The sequence below is a fragment of the Camelina sativa genome, chromosome 7, assembly GCF_030686135.1.
Source record: "Camelina sativa cultivar CO46 ecotype springtype chromosome 7, ASM3068613v1".
Classification (NCBI taxonomy): Eukaryota; Viridiplantae; Streptophyta; class Magnoliopsida; order Brassicales; family Brassicaceae; genus Camelina; species Camelina sativa.
Genome location: NC_141886.1, coordinates 30,126,164 through 30,145,253, shown reverse-complemented (window position 1 = coordinate 30,145,253; position 19,090 = coordinate 30,126,164). Strand labels below are relative to the sequence as shown.

The following is a 19,090-nucleotide window of genomic DNA, read 5'->3' as shown; positions in this document are numbered from 1 at the left end:
AAAAACACCATAACAGTACATGTTTCGCTGTTACCGCGGCCTATCTTTCATTTTCCCAAGAGGTGATAATAATAAAACACTTGCTAAACACATCTATATCAAGAACAACATTGGCATCACGCAACCTTTAAGGCTCTAAGTTTTTATTAAGATAATTAAATCCCATTCCAGATTAATTGTTAATACATATTTCCACTTAATTATGAGATTCGTACATAAATTGTCAGAAAAGTAACACTCTATCTTATTTTTCATATATCTAGATCTTCTTTCTTTGACATGGAAGAAGCTTCAAGGGCAGAGAAGTGGCAAGCCAAAGTGTCAGCTACCCTCAGAAAGACAAAGCCAGACCAAATCTGGCCTCTCTTCACCGATTTCTTCAATCTCAACAACTGGCTTCCGACGCTAGGCACGTGTCACGGCATCCACGGCAACAACGGTGAACTCGGCCGTGGGATGGTCGAAGGAGAAGCTGGTGGCCATTGATCCAGTGGAGCGTGTAATGAGATATGAGATAGTGGAGAGTAACATTGGATTCGAGTCCTACGTCTCCACGCTGAAGATATCTCCACGTGGCAAAGTTGAAGACGTTGATGGTTGTGTGATTGAGTGGAGTTTCACCGTTCATCCCGTGAGAGGATTGTCTCTAGATGATTTGGTGAAGAAATACGAGAAAGCACTTGGGGTAATCGCCAAGAACATGGAAGAGGCTTTGACAAGAGGAGAGTCTTCTTTCAAAAGTTGTTGATAAGTTGATAGTTATTAGTAAATATGGGATCTAACTCAAAACCAATTGGCAATGAGTGGAGAGACCCATATACTATATATATTGCCCTACAAATCTCTATTATCTTGATGTGGGATATATATCTCAATACACTATCCTTACGCTCAGGATTAGACATCTGAAGCGTGAAGTTTGTAGGACTGGACATCCACGGGTGAATCCACAATCGAGAGAAATTTACCATAGGCTATAATACCATATTAGTAAACATGGGGTCCAACTCAAAACCAATTGACAATGAATGAAGAGACCCATGTAGTATATATATTGTCCTACAAATCTCTATTCTCTGGATGTGGGATATATATCTCAATAATAGCAAATATGCTTTTAACAAAACCTATTTTAAGATTGTGGTGAATTTGTAAGATGGCCATTTTGGAGCTTAAATAAAAAATGTGGCACAAAAGTAAAACAAAGAGTAGCAATTTTTCTGTTCCGTGTAGTTTAAGCTAGTTAGACAATACTGTGTCTTTCTATCACACAACTTCACAATATTTTTTTTTTAGTCAACACACAACTTCACCTTCTCTCTTTCATTTCATTCTAATGGGTCTACTGGTAACATATGAAATGTGGAAAAAGCAACTAAAAAAAAATATTGGAAAAAATGTCAATACAGAACTCAATTGTCGAAAAATGCAAAACAATGTATAATGTTTATTGACTTTTTATTCTTATCAATTAACCAAATAAGTCACATCGTTTCAGTTGGATGAAAAGTTGTAGTCTGCAAACCTCTTAAAATTCTAGCATGAGTGATTGTACTATTGTAGAATCATATGTACATTTTCTTTTTTCATACCGAGGCTTTCAAATTCCTATGATTTGTCTCATAAAATATAAGAAATTAACAGGTTATTTTACAAAAACTCTCACACAAGAAGGAAAAAATATATATAAATGGAAACCTTCCAAAAATTAAAAAAATGAAAATCCACAAAACTAATATTTTAATAATAAAAAGGTTATTTTGCCAAATGTACTTCCAAATTAAAAATATAGGATTAAATGTTAACTTATTGTTTGTAAATTAAGACATTATGCAATAGAGTATAATGTCACATACATTTTTAATTAATAAGAATTAATAAATTAGATGTTCATACAACAAAACAATACAGTAAATCCTCTATAAATTAATACACGATAAATTAATAAACATAATAAAATATAGTAAATTTTCTATAAATTAATAAGCACCTTAAATTTTGCTGGTTCTGAGTTGGGACAGTATAAAAATTGACAAAATTCGATAATTTTTTTTTTAATTCCTATGTAAAACACATCCCAAAAATATTATAAATAATAATTATATAAATTTACATATATAGATATATATATATATATATATATTGATAATACTAATGTCTGTTTTTAATCTTTTTTTTAAAATAGATTTTGGCCTTGAATGGCTAGAGATTTTGCACCAGTTTTAGCTTTTGATTTTTCAAAAACTAGTTAATTAGCCATTCATGATTCTAATAAATATAGATTTCCTAAAAAACAGGAAATCAAATTTTAATAGATTTTGATTATTTTTTCATAAAATCCAAAAACCAACTTTTTGGGTTTCCTAAAAAGTTTACGTGACATCTTTTAAAAAAACTTCAAGCCCACAACAATAACTAGAAAAAAATTTAAAATATAATAACTTGAAATTTTTTAAAAAATATAAATATATAACCAAACAAGTTTCTTTTCAAGATTTTGGAAAAAATAAAATCTACACTAAAATTTAAAACTAAAAAAAATCAAAAACCAAAGGCAAAACTAGAAACCATTTAAAAACAGCAAAACATTCATGATCTTTGTTTGACCTCATTTCTATAAAACAATTGTTTGTGTTTTCTTAATAAATTGTTGTAGCATATTTTATAATTGAATCATAAAAATAGCAGAAATCCCTGTAAGTTTTAATTTTTAACTATGCATCCATTTTATTTTGATAGTATTATAGACTGTTAATTTAGGTAAGTAAGATCATTCATCATCAGTTTGAATTTATGTATATCATTATATAAGTGAATTCATCTATACTTTTGTAATTTATGTATGCTAAATTAATAAATATGATTTATAGATATATTAATATCACCATAATTATTAATTTATAATGGTTTTACTGTATTTTATGAAAAATATAAATTTTCAATTAACAATTAAATAGAAGAGGAAAATAATACGATTTGATAGCAATATGCCAATATATGTCGTACCATTGTCATTGTCTTACTTATCACTTTGGCAAATTAACTAAACAAACAAAAAATTCTAAACGAACAAGTCATTATCTTAGTGGACCATTCAAGGCCGACATGAGTAGATACCGGTACTGTTCAAAAGCAAAGCTTTAGACAACAAAAATACTAAAATGAAAACAAAAGAAGCAACACAACATTAGTTGGGAAGCCACTCGATACTCTTTCCCTCTAATCAATATCGGAAACTTAGATTTAATCTCTCACTCACTAATTTAATTTGATAAAGTGATTAGTAGTGACTACTTTGGACCACTAGTTAAGAACACAGTTAGACCTACAATCAATGTGTAAAGGAGAGATAGACAACTCTTCCAAAGGAAACGGGTCGGCTCTACGTCACTCGTGTCTCATCATTAGTCATAACAAGAATCTTTGTGTCTTGTTTTTATTGGTGTTAGTTCGAAGTATCATCGATTCATCATATGCTTCGAAGTATCATCATATGCACATTTCGACGACCTAAAACTTTTTTTCTCGAGAATCTAGCTCGATTTTCATTTTTTTTGCCTTCTTTACTGTCAAATGTAGAGGAAGTAATCTTTGAAGGTACGTTCATAGAAAAAATATATGCTTATGTTATCCCGTATATATGTAGATCAGTTATTAATATCTTCTCTATATGATATTATATAATTATTTGATATGGGATATATGTACCTTAATTTGGATATTCTTAGGAAGTTGGAATTATTTCATTAACTTAAGGAAGAAAACGAAAAGAAGAGAACAAGCGTGGGATGAGAGAAAGTGGGCGTGTGGGGAGCGAAGCATGCCCTTCCGCGACAATGACCATTCTCTGTATATATTCCTTCCACTATAATTTATTCTTTTTGTTTGATGGGTCCAATCCTTTTCAATTTTAGTTCTCGAGGTGCGTTTCGGTGGTACAAATCCATTCCAAGATTATACAAGTTCGATACGGATATATAACAACTTAAATGCATATGGGTTAGATCCATGTGCCACAATATAACATTTGGAATTAATTGCTCGAGTATATGAGTGGACACAAAGATAAAAAGTAAAATTGGCTATGTTAATTATGTATGAAAGAAATAGAGCACCAAGGAGAGGGTTTTACTGGGTGAGCGGACAAAAGGCAGCGTTTCACGTAGAAAAGCCCAAGGGTGGTGTCTTATCATTGTGCAGACTTAACCTTTTTCACTCGAGCTTATGTTTCTTTAAGATGAGATGGCGTCGTGGGATAAGTTCAACAATTGCGTACCTCAAGTTCATTGTTCGTTTTTGTAATGATTTTTTTTTTCCCTTTAGGATTCTGTTTGGAGCTTGATCGTGAATGAATGAGCTTGGGAAAAGGCGTATCAAACATGGTATTGTACAATCATCTGAAGAGATATAATATATCTTTTAAAGGAAATATATGATGTCAGTGATTATGCGATATGCAACTAGTTGCAGTTTGCAGTTCATATCCATGTCAACATACCAGCTGCACCACGACAATTATATCACAACGTCATAGGGTAACCAGATTTGTGATGAAATTAATTGCTTATATTCAAACGAAAACATTGTAGTCTTACTATGTATATACTCGTATGTTATCACATTTTATTAGTATACTTGTAAATTTTATTAATATGATATTATATATAGAAGATCTCAATTTAAGTAGGCATGATTAAGTACAAAAACGATAATGATTAAGTGTGGAGTGGGAAAATGCTTTTCAACGTTCACATAAGATGTTTTAGTCACAAGAAAAAGTGTTTTTATTTTCTTCAGTCAAAAGAACATTTCGATAGTAAGCCGACAAAAATCTCAGAGGCTTTTTGACGACATCAATCCCATCCTCATCTGTCCGTGTTCAAACGTCCAATTCGAAAAGTGAAAGAAAAAAACAAAAGTAATAGTGATGTTTCTATCATTTACTCGCGTTAGATTTATGATAACATTCATGTCCTTTATCTTTTACCCTAAACTAAGAAGTTTTTTTTCTAGCTAATATGTCCAATTTAAAGATAATTGTGAAATAATGTACGTGTGTTACTTTGAACGCTGGAATCAATATAACTTAAAAAGCAAGAGTTCAAACAATAATCAAAATAATATGTTTTATCCTGTTTTTTTTCTTAATGTTCATTTTAAATCGTTTTATTAGCTTTTTTAAAATAATGTAATACAATTAATTCGTTTCTTCAAGGTACTATCAGCTGTTAGTACTTTATAATATAAATAGATGCATAGTTCATTCTATTTATCAACGTATGTGTTTTATGTTGTATGAAATTTTTAAATGTCATTAATTTTTGTTTTTAAGTAAGATTTAGCTATATTTAATTTAGAGCATCGTTATTGATAGTCTCTCAAATAGATAAAAAATAATTAGAAAATACGGAAGAGGAAGAGGAAGAGGAGGAAAGTCTCTCAATTCAAATAACACTTGTTTTCACATGATTAGTTTAGTTCTTTTCTGATTAAGAATTTAATTATGCAACTAATCTATACTAAAAATATTAATTTTATATTTATAAAAGACTCGAGAGAGTATCTCAACAATAGAAATGCCCTTTGCCTCATTAAGCCGTCCAACTAGTTTTAGAGATGAGCTAATTTGGACAGAAAAAGTTTGAACGAACTGATATCTAGCTCAGCTTTGAAGTTATAATGGAATGTCTTGATTTAACTTGCTATGGTACCAACATAAACAGTTTCATCTACAGCTTCTTAGATGCAAATGTCATATACTCATGTGACGTGGTTCTTAGTTGAAACTTGAAAGTAATCGGAAGGGTGAGTTAGTTTACGCCATTAATCATTTTAGAACAATACTATACAAGGTATAGTACTTATGTATATCTATATTGGTTACATTGAATTTTAATATACTTTCTAATATAAAACGAAACATGTCCATAAAGCATTTTGGACAAAAAAAAATTACTTGTTTTATCAGCCTGTGTTTATTTATTTTATACAAATATAAATAAAATAATAATAATCATTATTAGATTTAACTAAGAAAATATTGACTTGAGAAATTGATAAAAAAAAAATTAAATTAAATTCAGAATAACGTAAACAGTATTCATACTTTGCGAGGGCAAAAAGAAAATTCTTGTTCTAGATCATCATCGAAAATGTATTTTGTTTATTTAAATATTTAATAATTAGTGTTCTTTATATTTTTTTAATGAATAATATTAATATTAAAAATAGCCATAATTTAAGGTGCCAATGTGCTTGCCACCTTTTTTTGTTTCTTTCTATTTTAAAATTTGAACTTTGGTAATATTCCCCTTTTTGTAGCCCATCCTAGCACTTTTTATCCCTTTTCCATCTAGTACAAAGAATGAAGGAAAAAAATGAGAAAATATAAAAGAAAATAGGACTATTCTAATATTTCTAATCGAAGGTCATCATTGATCCCTCTTTTAGATATATAAATATATATATATTTTCTTCTGTTTTACAGCTAAGGTTCAAAGCAAATCACAATCCTTAAGAGAAACACTCACATCACATGAGCATATATACATATGCAATAACCTCATGTTATAATAGACCAAAGCCAAAGAACAAAAGCAAAAATGTCTACTTCTCATCATCATCATCAACCTCCATATCTCATCACCACATTATTCTTCTTGTTTCTGAACTTCTCCTGCCTTCACGCAAATGAACTTGAGCTTCTATTATCATTCAAAGCCTCAATTCAAGACCCTCTAAGGCACCTATCTTCTTGGTCTAACTCTTCAACTAATGATGTGTGTCTTTGGAACGGCATCGTTTGCAACAACTTCTCTCGTGTTGTCTCTCTCGATCTCTCCACCAAGAACATCTCCGGCCAAATCCTTAACTCCACAGCTTTCCGGCTACCTTTTCTTCGAACTATCAACCTCTCAAACAACAACTTGTCCGGTCCAATCCCTCATGACATCTTTACCACTTCGTCTCCTTCTCTTCGTTACCTCAACCTAAGCAACAACAACTTCTCTGGCTCCATCCCTCGAGGCTTTCTTCCAAACCTCTACACGTTAGATCTTTCCAACAACATGCTCGCGGGTGAGATCTATGACGACATCGGGTTTTTCTCGAATCTTAGAGCCCTCGATCTCGGCGGAAACGTCTTAATGGGCCATGTACCGACCTATCTTGGGAACCTCTCGAGATTAGAGTTCTTAACATTGGCTTCAAACCAGTTAACCGGTGGCATACCGGCAGAGTTATGGAAGATGAACAACTTGAAATGGATATACCTGGGATACAACAATCTCTCCGGTGCAATCCCTTACCAAATCGGTGGCTTATCCTCTCTCAAACACCTTGATCTCGTCTACAACAATCTCTCTGGACCGATACCTCCTTCACTAGGAGACTTGAAGAAGCTTCAGTACATGTTTCTCTACCAAAACAAGCTCTCCGGTCAGATCCCACTGTCTATCTTCTCCCTCAAAAACCTCATCTCTCTAGACTTAAGCGATAACTTGCTCTCCGGGGAGATCCCTGAGCTTGTTGCTCAGATGAAAAGCTTGGAGATTCTCCATCTCTTCTCTAATAACTTAACCGGAACAATTCCAGAAGGTGTAACTTCTTTGCCACGTCTTAAAGTTCTTCAGCTTTGGTCCAACAACTTTTCTGGCGGGATCCCAGCGAATCTTGGGAAACATAGCAACCTCACTGTTCTTGATCTTTCTACCAACAATCTCACCGGAAAACTCCCTGACACCCTCTGTGAATCTGGCCATCTCACTAAGCTCATCCTCTTTTCCAACTCTCTAGACGGCCAAATTCCACCGAGTTTAGGCACGTGCCCGATCTTAGAACGCGTGAGGCTTCAAAACAATGGATTCTCAGGCGAGTTACCTCGAGGTTTCACCAAGTTACAACTTGTTAACTTCTTGGACTTATCAAACAACAACCTCCAAGGTAATATCAGCACATGGGACATGCCACAACTTGAGATGTTAAACCTCAGCAGGAACAACTTCTCCGGTGATTTACCTGATCTTTCTAGAAGCAAAAGACTCAAGAAGCTCGATTTATCAAGGAACAAGATCTCTGGAATGGTTCCGCTACGACTCATGAAGTTCCCTCAACTTATGGATATGGATTTAAGTGAGAACGAGATCTCTGGAATGATCCCAAGCGACTTGTCTTCTTGCAAGAATCTAGTGAATCTTGATTTGAGCCACAACAATCTTACCGGAGAGATCCCTTCTAGCTTCTCAGAATTCCCAGTTCTAGGCGATCTTGATCTGTCTTGCAACCGATTATCTGGCGAGATTCCGAAGAATCTAGGGAACATCGAGTCTCTTGTTCAAGTCAACATCTCTCATAATCTTCTTCACGGTAGCTTACCTTCAACCGGAGCTTTTCTTGCCATAAACGCAACAGCGGTCGCGGGTAATAGCGATCTCTGCGGCGAAAACACCGCTAGCGGATTACGTCCTTGCAAGATTGTTAGAAAGAGAAGCACAAAGAGTTGGTGGTTTGTCGTCACTTCAACTTTTGTAGCTTTCTTTGCCGTCATTGTCTGCGGTTTCTTTATCGTTCTCGTCTTTCAAAGGAAGCACAACGTTTTGGAGGTCAAGAAAGTGGAACAAGAAGATGGTACAAAGTGGGAAATTCAATTCTTCGATTCAAGATTCATGAAGTCCCACACAGTGAAGGCGATTCTATCATCTCTCAAGGACGAAAACGTTTTTGCGGATAAAAACGGCATGCAGTTCGTTGTTAAGGAGGTCAAGAAGTTTGATTCTCTTCCCGAGATAACGGAAATGAAGAAAATTTCTGAGCACAAAAACATACTTAAGTTAGTTGCTACGTGCCGGTCTGAAAAAGTGGCCTACTTGATACACGAAAACGTCGAAGGGGAACGACTGAGCCAGATTTTGAATGGTTTGAGTTGGGAAAGACGAAGGAATATTATGATAAGTATCGCAGAAGCTCTTCGGTTTTTACATTGCCGGTGTTCTACGGCGGTTGTTGCCGGTAATCTATCGCCGGAGAATATTGTCATCGACGTCAAGTATGAACCAAGGCTTTGTCTCGGTCTTCCGGGCCTACTTTGCATGGATGCTGCTTACATGGCCCCAGGTACACTTACATTTTTTTTTTTTTTGTTAAACATAGTTACATCTCTTCGAACCAAAAAAAAAAAATCATATATTTCATTGTCGCCAAAAAAAGACCCACAAAATTTGTTGAGGTTTTTGAGGTTAATCATAAGCGTCTCATTCCGTTTTTGAGGTTTCACGTTTTGGAAAATAGAAAACATAAATGAGCCAAAATTTATTAGTTTCGCTCAGTTTTTTTCTTTTTTCCCATGGCCATAGATTTGGATATGAATAAAATATTAACTTTAGAAATATAATATATTATTAAATATCATAGAGTTTTAGTGGAAGCCAATCTATAGTTACTATATATAAACAAAATTTATATATTAAAATTTTGTGTAACAAAATTGGGTTCGACTTCTGATCGATGAATTTCACATCGCGCGGTTCGGTTTTCAAGCCCACCACTATGTAATCCCAAAATAGTATGGATTTTTAAAAAATGATTGTTGTTTTCATTTGACATGAAAAAGGGATTTTATCTATATTTTCATTTTTTTTTTTTGTAATTTCTCTTTTCCTCTGATCAAAGTTTTTATTTTTCGATTTTGTATCGTAGAAACGAGGGAGCACAAGGAAATGACAAGTAAAAGTGAGATCTATGGTTTTGGAATCCTCCTCCTTCATCTCCTCACCGGTAAAAGTTTTTCCGGTGATGAGGACATAGAATCTAAAGTAAATGGAAGTTTGGTTAACTGGGCTAGATATTCATACTTGAATAGCAATACTGAGACGTGGATCGACTCATCTATCGACACAACGGTACATCAGCGCGACATTGTCCATGTCATGAGCTTAGCTTTGAACTGTACGGCCATTGATCCACAAGAGAGGCCCTGCATCAAGAAAGTTTTACAAGCATTAGAGTCTACCTCATCGTCAAGTTCTTTTTGCATTTCATATTTTCCAAAGATACGGTTGTTGGCCTGACAATTTTCGTTTCGTGATCTATTAAGTAATTTTGGTAGGGTTTTTTTTCTTCTTCTTCTTTGTCAGGTTTAATAACCCAAATAGATCGTCTATCAAGATGGTTTTGTTTATGTTATCTTGATTGTTTACTGATGGAATGTAAACGAGTATATATAATTTAAGTTGAATTAAGAATGGTCTAAAAATCTTTTATGTGAACAAGAAAAAAAGCATGGACTGATCGGACTGACGAATTTGTTCTAAAATGTTTAACTAGTCAAGTAAAAATATACGCATTGTAGTATCTCAATTCATTTTGACAAGTGATATGCATGTGACAATAAATTACATTTTAGGTCACTCTAATCAGACCTTTTACAAGTTTTCTACAAGGACATGTACCGTCCAATTATTTTTTTAGGAAACACCATACGCGGATAAAACCTTCTTTTTTTGCCTTTACAGCCTTATATTTGGGTAGACCAATTCACTACAAAAACAAAACACAAGCAAAATAAACAAAAATTCCAACGCAAACGATTCTATAAGAAAATTCAACAGATATTCAACCGATTAATGATGGGAAAATTTCAATATAATCAATAGGAAATAAGTCAAAAATTTTAAGAATTTTTGATGAAATTTGTCCGTTAGTGTAATCCGTTAATCTGATTAAGCTAATAAAGCAAATCAAACTCCAAAATAGGGGTAATTCCCAAATGTTTCATTAGTAATTAATCATGGCGGTAAATGATGTTTAAATGTATTTTATTATTTTTATTGGAGTAAAAATCTTTCTAAAAATCTTAGACTTAGTCGAAGGTGCATAGTGGAGTGTAGTTGTAAATTTCTAACAAGACCATATCTGATTTTTACTATTTAGTGTGGAAAAATCGAACAAAATTAGATTTATGGAAACGAGACTTTTGTTATAAAGTGAAAATGAGACTTGCGTGACGTGTTTATACCATAATGGAACCATTATACTTTGTGTTAAAGAATAAGTTACAATAGCACTACTGTCCTCGTCATCTTTATGAACCAACTATGACATAATGATAAAATAATTACAAGTGATAATTAAATGAGATGATTGAGTGGATAACTTTAATAAAATTGTACTTAAAAACATGAAATTTCGACAATGTGGTCAAAAGATATTAAGGAACAAAACGAATAGCCAATACGAAAAGGACCCAACACTTGCACCCACTGTGGTTTTTGAAATTAGTTATCATTGTTCCATGGTTTCTCTTCTTAATATTTTCTACTTTCTACAATTCTTTTATGTTTTGTATGTGCATGTTTGTCTATATATATATAAATTATTTTTGCTTGCAATGATGAGAATGAGAAGATCGAAAAACCTTTTCTTTTCTCTTTTTCTTCAAAGGAGAGATTTGTTCATATCCATTTGTATTAGAAAATTAATAAGAACAAAGCTAGAGAGTTTTCTTAATCAAATTAATAACACTAGTTAACTACGGTCTATAACTAATCTTAGAATTATACTCAAAATCATAAGAAATGTTTCTCTAGTTCAATATTTGGACTAAGCCACATAGAAGAACGGAAATCTAAAATAGCATGGTAATTAAATAGGAACAAAAGACGCCTTTAATGCAAGTAGAGCTAATTCTTGTCTTCCTTGAAACCGAAATGAAGATTTGAGGTGTCGACGTGTGGTGAGGTCAAAATATCCATCTTGAAGCTACTCAACCTCGGCCAGAAGCACCCGATGCCTGCACAAAAATTTGAGATCTCAGTCTTAAAGATAACTCTTGGACTTCTTGGTTATCAAAACATTAACCAAATATAAATATTATAGTCATATTTTAAAAATATTTTACACACTTGCCAACATGTAAAAAAATGCAATATATAAATGCATCGTTATAGATCTTTTTTATTGGATTAAATCTTACTCTTTTAAACAAATTATTTAAGAAAACAATGTATGTTAAAAAAAAATGAAAAGAAAAAATCATGTTTCCGGTGAACAAATTCAGATAGAAGATGAATTGCTACGAAATCACTATAATTAGACCCCTTTTTACACCACGGATCGACAACATAAATCAGCCTTTCTCATAAAGTTTATACTCATCATGCTTGTTGGGTTTCATTTGCTTTTTGTTTTGTCAAAGATGTTGTTTGCTTTGAGATTAAAACAATTGTGTAAATCATGAATAAGTGTAGAGAGGGACGTAACAACTAAGTGGAGCATGTTCTAATGTCAAAAGCCTCGAAGATACCAATGATACTCGTTTCTTGGAGACCATGCAAAAAGCCCTTTGGACCTTACTTCCTTTCCGGTAAAAAAAAGTTCCTTTTTATTTCCCTTTTCTCAATAGGTCCATTTCAAAATTACACTAATCATGGCTTTTTCATTTATATCAGATTCAATAGATATGAACAAACCATCCTTTTCATTTTCTCTCTTTACTCGGCAATGACAATGAATGAATGAATAAATGTACTCTCTAACATAATTTGTTTTTCTTTGTATAACATGATTTGAATTTTTAGAATTGGAGAAGAATTAGTTAAAATAGAGAATAGTGTTTGTTTACGACACTTAAACTATATATTATAAAATGAAACTAAATAGTATAGAATGAAATGAAAAATATGAAACAAATCGCTTACGAAGAAAGATACCACATATGAAACCTAACATGCTGAGTTTAACATTTGCGTCGTAAGAAAGAACACTATACCCTAAGGGATACAACATAAAGAACTCAAACGAGTCAAACACATATTGAATAAAAGATAATATACTCTAAGGGATACACAATATTTTCAACCTAAACAACCAAATTAAACGCTAAAAAAAATATACAATATAAGAATTTTTTACATACTTCTAATTATAATTTAATTTTTGTGAATATGCAAGATAAAGTACAACTCAAAATTTGATAATGATATTTTTTCTAAAAAAAACATGAAAGCAAATGTTGTTGTGTTCTATATATTACATACAATTTTAATATTTAGTTATATACTAAGTTAAAATTGTTTGTTATAAAAAGTGAAACAAAAATAAACTAAAAAGGTATTTTTTAAAGTGAGACTATGAAATCTAAAAATGAATAATTTTACTGCAAACTATAAATGGATGGAATAGGAAACTAAAAGGATGAAGAAAACAAACAAACAAAAAAAGGAGAGAAGAAGAAGAGAGAATATGTGTGTATGTAACTAGTGGTTATAGCCTTGGTGGAAGAGTCGCCCTGTTGGTCTAGGCGTAATTTAATAAAATTATGTCAATTATTATAATAATAAAATTTAATTAAATTACGTATTATAACTGAATACGTAATTTATATAACTGAATATGTAATTTATTAATTTATAGTATATATTATTTAGTTTTGATTTTAAATAATTTTGATTTTAAGTTATAATTTCGGATTAAATGATTAGAATCTCGATGAATATTAGGAGATTTATTAATTACCATATTTATTGTTAATGATAGAAATTAGAAATATTAAGATATCGATGAATGACCATATTCAGAAAACAACTATAATTAATGAGGATGTGAATCATTGAATCAGTTTATACAATTTAATTTTTGATCCAACCCGCAAAAATGACATAAAAATGTATTTCAAAAATGTTAATATAGATATAAAACAAAGAATGTTACATTTACGAAACCTCTGCGCATTATACAAAAATATGGCAAATGGATGAAGAAAGTTACACTGAGATTTTGTTGTTATGTCCAGCTAAACAAGTGAACGTGAAGTATAACGATTTGCTTGATATGCATTTTTATTTTAATTCAATGTTCAATTAATTAAGCAACAAAAAACCTCTTTACATGATTGATTTTTGGAATCCACACGGAAGTTTAAAAGAGAATATCAGAAAAATTAGGAAATCAAAATTCTATACTTTCATTAATTTGCACAACATTTCTATTATATGATATTATCTATATAGATTTTCTTTTCTTGACAGAAAACCACAATACCTAACAAAAGGACAAGAAAACAAAAATAAATGTTATTAGCAGAAGAAAACTAACACAAGTGAAGAATTAAACAACGGGAGCTACATTGAATAAGTTATTTGTATACTCTTCAAAAATAATAATAACATACGAATATAAATGAATAAATATATAATACGTATAAGAATGTATCAAAAAACCATTAAAAAAAGAAAAGAAATGAAACTCAATATACAAATCTCGGATGCTCCATCCTGCAAGTGGAACACACACTTCATCTTGTGAGGTTATTAAAACGTTGCAGTACTAGTCCCAAGTCCACTAGAGCTTTTTAGGCAGATTATATGTCTTTTTGAGAAACCTCGTGGCAGATTCATCATTACGATAACACAAAACACGTAAGAGTGTGTTTGGCTCCATGCCATTCCACTGGCCTGAAGTTGGAGGCAACGGAAGCCTCGACTTAGCTGAAGACCCGTAAGCTTCGAGGGTCGTTCCCTTGAACCTCTCTATTAAACTGTCCGTGTCTGTACTAAACAAAGGAAGCACGCCTCTGACCGTGGTCGAGAACTTATCAATCAGGTCCATGGCCAGACCATCTCCGTTTGCCCAGAACACATCTTTCATCGATTTGAAATCTTCTTCCATTATCTGGGAGTCTTGTCTTGTAAAAGCCCTAGAGGGTCCTCCAGCTAGTAGGACAAGTAAGAATCCATCGAACGAGGCTTTCATAATATCGGTGATGATGCGTGTTCGCACTCTTTCATGTACTGTCTCTACTATGACTGTCAAATTCTGTTCGAGCTCCTTGAGGAAAGGATCGATTCTAGAAGATGAAAGGTCACCGATGTATAACCCATCCCATAATGTGTGGCTTAGGTCATGGAAGACAACTTTGTAAGCTAGAGACTCAGAAAGCTGTTGAACGCCTTCGATGCAAGCCGCTGGTGTGAGCTCAAACTTTTTTTCTAAGCCATTGGAAAAGTCATCGGTGTGAGCTGACTCACAGTTTCTCAGATGTGTGATCACTCTCTTTTCCACAACGTCGAGCTCACTGCGAATTTTGTGCAAGCTGTTTATTCTAACACACAGCTGTGTGACCCCAAAGGAATTCTCACCGTTCATAACCGAAGCCTGAGAGTCTCTCTTCTGAGAGGTAGGTGTCTTTTCTTTCTTCTTCCATTGGAACTTCGACTCTGTTGTACATCGGGTGAGTGCAGGCATTGTGGGCATGTACGTAGTCCGAGAGCCTGAGCATCAGCATACATATGTTAAGTGTGAGAAATTAAGAGTTTTAGACTTCTTCCACTAAATAGGAAAAAAATATTCCAAATCATGTGCACACTTACCGCAGCCAGATTTCGCCTTTGAGACATGATACTGAAGATATTTATCTAAACCAATGATTAAATCAGGTAATACTGCAGGATGCATGGGTATGGGAAGCTGAAAAAATGCTTCCAAAGTTTCATCAGTAATTCGCAACACTTCGGCAGCAGATTGAGCATATCCTCCTTCCTGGTTCTCTAGCGGTTTCCAAACCTGAACAAAAAATTTGCGTTAATTTGGTTCAACCTTAAAACATTAATCACCCCCAAATAAAAGAAAACTTAAAAGTTGAAGATGACAAATTCTAAGACCAAACTTCCTGACAGATTTACTAACCTCTTGCTGCATATTCCTGTCAACCCATTCCTTAAGTCTGTCTATTCTTGCCTTGATCCAGTCTTTGACCAAATTAGCAATAACTGTCTCAGCCTCGAAGGGAGGCATTTCACGGATAATTGCTTTGCCACCATCATCACTGTCAACAGAATCCTCTACTGCTATTTGCACCAGATCCTTCTCTAGCTTATCTGCAGCTCTTAATATCTGGACAGCATCGGGTGTCAATTCAGATATTCCGGATATAAACTGTTTAATCTCATTCCCATAACAAACATGGAGGGTAGCCACAGCAACCCCTGCAGCAAATGGATGCCATCTCTTCAATATTGGACTGAACATTCGCTTTTCCTGAACAGCTAGCTCACCAATATCCTTCGCAAGAATGGCCAGAACAGGAAGAGGATTTTTCTGGTTCCTAGATGCTCTCCGGCTAGAATCAGCTTTCTCCATCCTCTATGGAAAGACACACATAAAGAGATAAGTTAGAATAATTGTTGGAGCAGTCGTAAGTAAAAATAAATAAAAATAAATAATGATGGTAAGAATCCCCTAAGAAACTGCAAATACTTGCCTGAGCAAAACAAGTGCGTAGTGATGACCTGATGTATGTCTCAATCCTGGTACGAGCTACATCAACTTCTCCTTTCCTTTTTCTACGGTACTCGTTAGATATATCTTCAACTAATATCCTGGCAGCTGATACACCCAAAGAAACAATTCCCTCCATGGAATTAACATTACCTCGGTCAAAGGTGTCATGGTATGCAAGAAGCCTTTTCTCTGCCCAACCTAATATAGCACTAAGTGTAGAACTCAAAACTTGAGAGTATTCAGGATCCTTTGTAGCCTTTGCATCTTTGGCAACTTCTGCCAGTTGAGAATCACAAGCATGAAGCAAGTCCATCTCAACTTGTCCAGTTACAACATAGCGACTAAACAAAAGCCACGTAAAACAGAGGTTATGAAGCATCTGGTTGATTCCAAGAATTACCCACGTCTTCTTAATATGTTCCATAAGGTCATCAACTTCCTCAACCATGGACGTCGCGTCATTAGAATCAAAGCAGGCTTCTAAAAGCAGTTCATAGAGCCTGAGATTAAATGGAGAACCATCAGCCCAGTGACAAGAGTCAGAGAAAGACCCATCAGATCTAGTGGCAAGAGACATGACCGCTGATCGAAGACTTTGCATTTGCTCATTGTTCCTTCCAGTCTCCAACGGCCGGTCTAAAGCACCATGAATTATCTGTCGCAAGCGTTGAGAAGAATTCGTCTTATCAAGTGGTACGCGAGGATGCAACAAAAGACCTGCCTCAAGAACCTTCAATGATCTCTTCAGCCAAGCATCGTATTCTTGCTGATCCGTAAAATCAGAAGACTTTAACTGCTGTAACAATTCTAATGGAAGAACTACCGACTCGATCTTCCTTCCAACCTGAAATCAAAAACAGACAAACAAACAAAAACATTAAAGCCGAGAACTTTTGCAGCCTCTTGCAATTATTACTAAGATGCAATTGTTACAACACACATTCTTCTTATCCACAATAGTACCAAAATTTAAGATCTATCCCAGATAAGTCAATGGCGTCATGTATATCACAAGATCATGAAATTAAACTAAAATCAAGCTCTAGATTTATTCTAATCAGAACTAATCCATCTGAACAGAAGATCCTCCTTCATGGTGTGAAGTAAGAATTTGACCAAGCCAAGACAAAATTAAGCTCAAGTAGGATCACAGAGATCCAGCGAGAAGTGAAATTGAGCTAACCTGACTAGCAGAAATCCTAAGAAAAGCTCTACGAACACGGGAATCAACAGCCTCCGATACTCGCATTTGGATCCGCATTAGCTCACCGACAGTAGTGGGACGCTTCGACTTACCATTGGAACCCGAAGCAGAACCAGAACCAGAGCCAGGACTCTTATTATTAGATCCAGGCGAAAGCGAAGACGAAGACCTCAACCCCAAAGCCTTCTTAACTTTACTAGCGGCGGCTGAGGTCAGAGACCTCTGAATCGCCGGCGAAGCAGGAGAGCCATTGGGAGAATCCTGATTCGAAACAGCGGATGAGAGAGGCTTCCCGGTGGCGCTACGACATGCGGCGACGAAGATCTCGTAAGCAGTGAAACGGAGATCGGAATCGGAGAGCTGAACAGCGAGTTGTCCGAGTGGTGAAGGAGGTAGATCGGAAGACATTGAAGAAGAGCGTGAAGTCGCCGATTGTGACGACGGCGGCGGTGGTGTAGACTCTCTCTTGGAGTGACCCAGAGACAGCTCTCTGAAGAGGTGAGCCATTATTTTTGCGTGTGAGAGCAGCGAAGCGAATCGAACGAGAGAGAGAGGTAGAGAACAAAAACAGCTTTTTTTGATACAGTTACTTCAAATAATTTTAAGTAGAAAATGGCATTATTGTTTCATTATTTGACTTTTTTAATCTCATTATTTTAAGGAATTTTCCAAGTGTTAGTTATTGGATTGATGTTTAGTTGTTTGTTTACCATATATAATTATCGATTAAGTCAAGGGAACGAGTGAATTAGGTAATTAAATAAGAATTAAAAAAAAAAAATAGACCGTAACAATTTCTATAATTTATTGCTATTGAATAGTGTATTTTTTATTATTATATAATTGATACGGTTAGGAATGAAAATGAGAATTTTGTCAATTCTACCACATTTGCTTAAAAACTTTCAGATTCTATCACAAATAAAAACATTTTTTTCGATCTACCACATGGGATAGATAAATTGACTAAAATTGACTGGAAATAACATGTGAATTATTTTTTATGTATTTAGATTTTTTAATTGATTTACCAAATAATTAACAATATATATAATAGACAAAATATAAGTTGTGGACAATATTTATCCTGCAAACAATAATTATATTTGACATAAGTTTGTCTACCACCACTAAATTAGTGTGTTGTAGACTAATAAACGATAGACATTACTTATAAGTTGTCCATTAAAAAATATTACAGTAGACAAATATTTCTCGTAGACAAGATTCTGGATAGTAGACAAAAATATTACAGTGGACAACAAATGTTGTAGACAAAAAAAAAATAATGTGAAACAATTAATATGATGGACAAAAAAACATCATAAATAATGTGAAACAATTAATATGATGGACAAAAAAACATCATGGCTTATTTTCAGAAAACCTAAACTCTTTTTGCAGCCATCCCATGGCATAGTGTGACGGCTACGCAGTAATGAGCGGATGATCAGAGTTGAGGCACTCATTACCGGAGAGGAAGGGGACAACATAGACATGTTGCAAAGAGACTTCAAGGAAGCTTCGGCAGAAATTTGAATTGATGCAGATCTGGTGGATCTAGGGGTAAAAGCTTCAGCATATGAGATGTGCATAGAACTTGGGTCTGTAATA

General features: G+C 34.1%; 2 protein-coding genes and 1 pseudogene across 2 annotated transcripts; 2 read left to right on the top strand and 1 right to left on the bottom strand.

The window, feature by feature from the left end:
- Positions 1–60: 60 nt before the first annotated feature.
- Positions 61–1,206, top strand: LOC147941865 (lachrymatory-factor synthase-like; annotated as a pseudogene).
- Positions 1,207–6,448: 5,242 nt separating this feature from the next.
- Positions 6,449–10,249, top strand: LOC104703103 (leucine-rich repeat receptor-like serine/threonine-protein kinase SKM1). The gene is made up of 2 exons (XM_010419044.2): positions 6,449–9,111; positions 9,694–10,249. Exons 1-2 carry the CDS (start codon positions 6,603–6,605, stop codon positions 10,062–10,064), a joined length of 2,880 nt encoding a protein of 959 aa, XP_010417346.2. The 5' UTR covers positions 6,449–6,602; the 3' UTR covers positions 10,065–10,249.
- A 3,801-nt stretch (positions 10,250–14,050) lies between these two features.
- LOC104714046 (protein unc-13 homolog) lies at positions 14,051–18,165 on the bottom strand. Its single transcript, XM_010419043.3, has 5 exons — positions 17,456–18,165; positions 16,253–17,116; positions 15,679–16,134; positions 15,363–15,555; positions 14,051–15,263 (listed from the first exon to the last, which is right to left on the bottom strand). The coding sequence occupies exons 1-5, from the start codon at positions 17,981–17,983 to the stop codon at positions 14,335–14,337; spliced, it is 2,970 nt and encodes a 989-aa protein (XP_010417345.2). The 5' UTR covers positions 17,984–18,165; the 3' UTR covers positions 14,051–14,334.
- Between the last annotated feature and the right edge of the window lie 925 nt (positions 18,166–19,090).

Coding starts and splice junctions, on each gene's coding strand:
- LOC104703103 (XM_010419044.2), top strand. CDS start 6,603: ATGTCTACTTCTCATCATCATCATCAACCTCCATATCTCATCACCACA. Junction 9,112..9,693: donor TGCTGCTTACATGGCCCCAG/GTACACTTACAT, acceptor TTTGTATCGTAG/AAACGAGGGAGCACAAGGAA.
- LOC104714046 (XM_010419043.3), bottom strand. CDS start 17,983: ATGGCTCACCTCTTCAGAGAGCTGTCTCTGGGTCACTCCAAGAGAGAG. Junction 16,135..16,252: donor TACGCACTTGTTTTGCTCAG/GCAAGTATTTGC, acceptor GTCTTTCCATAG/AGGATGGAGAAAGCTGATTC. Junction 15,264..15,362: donor AAAGGCGAAATCTGGCTGCG/GTAAGTGTGCAC, acceptor GCTGATGCTCAG/GCTCTCGGACTACGTACATG.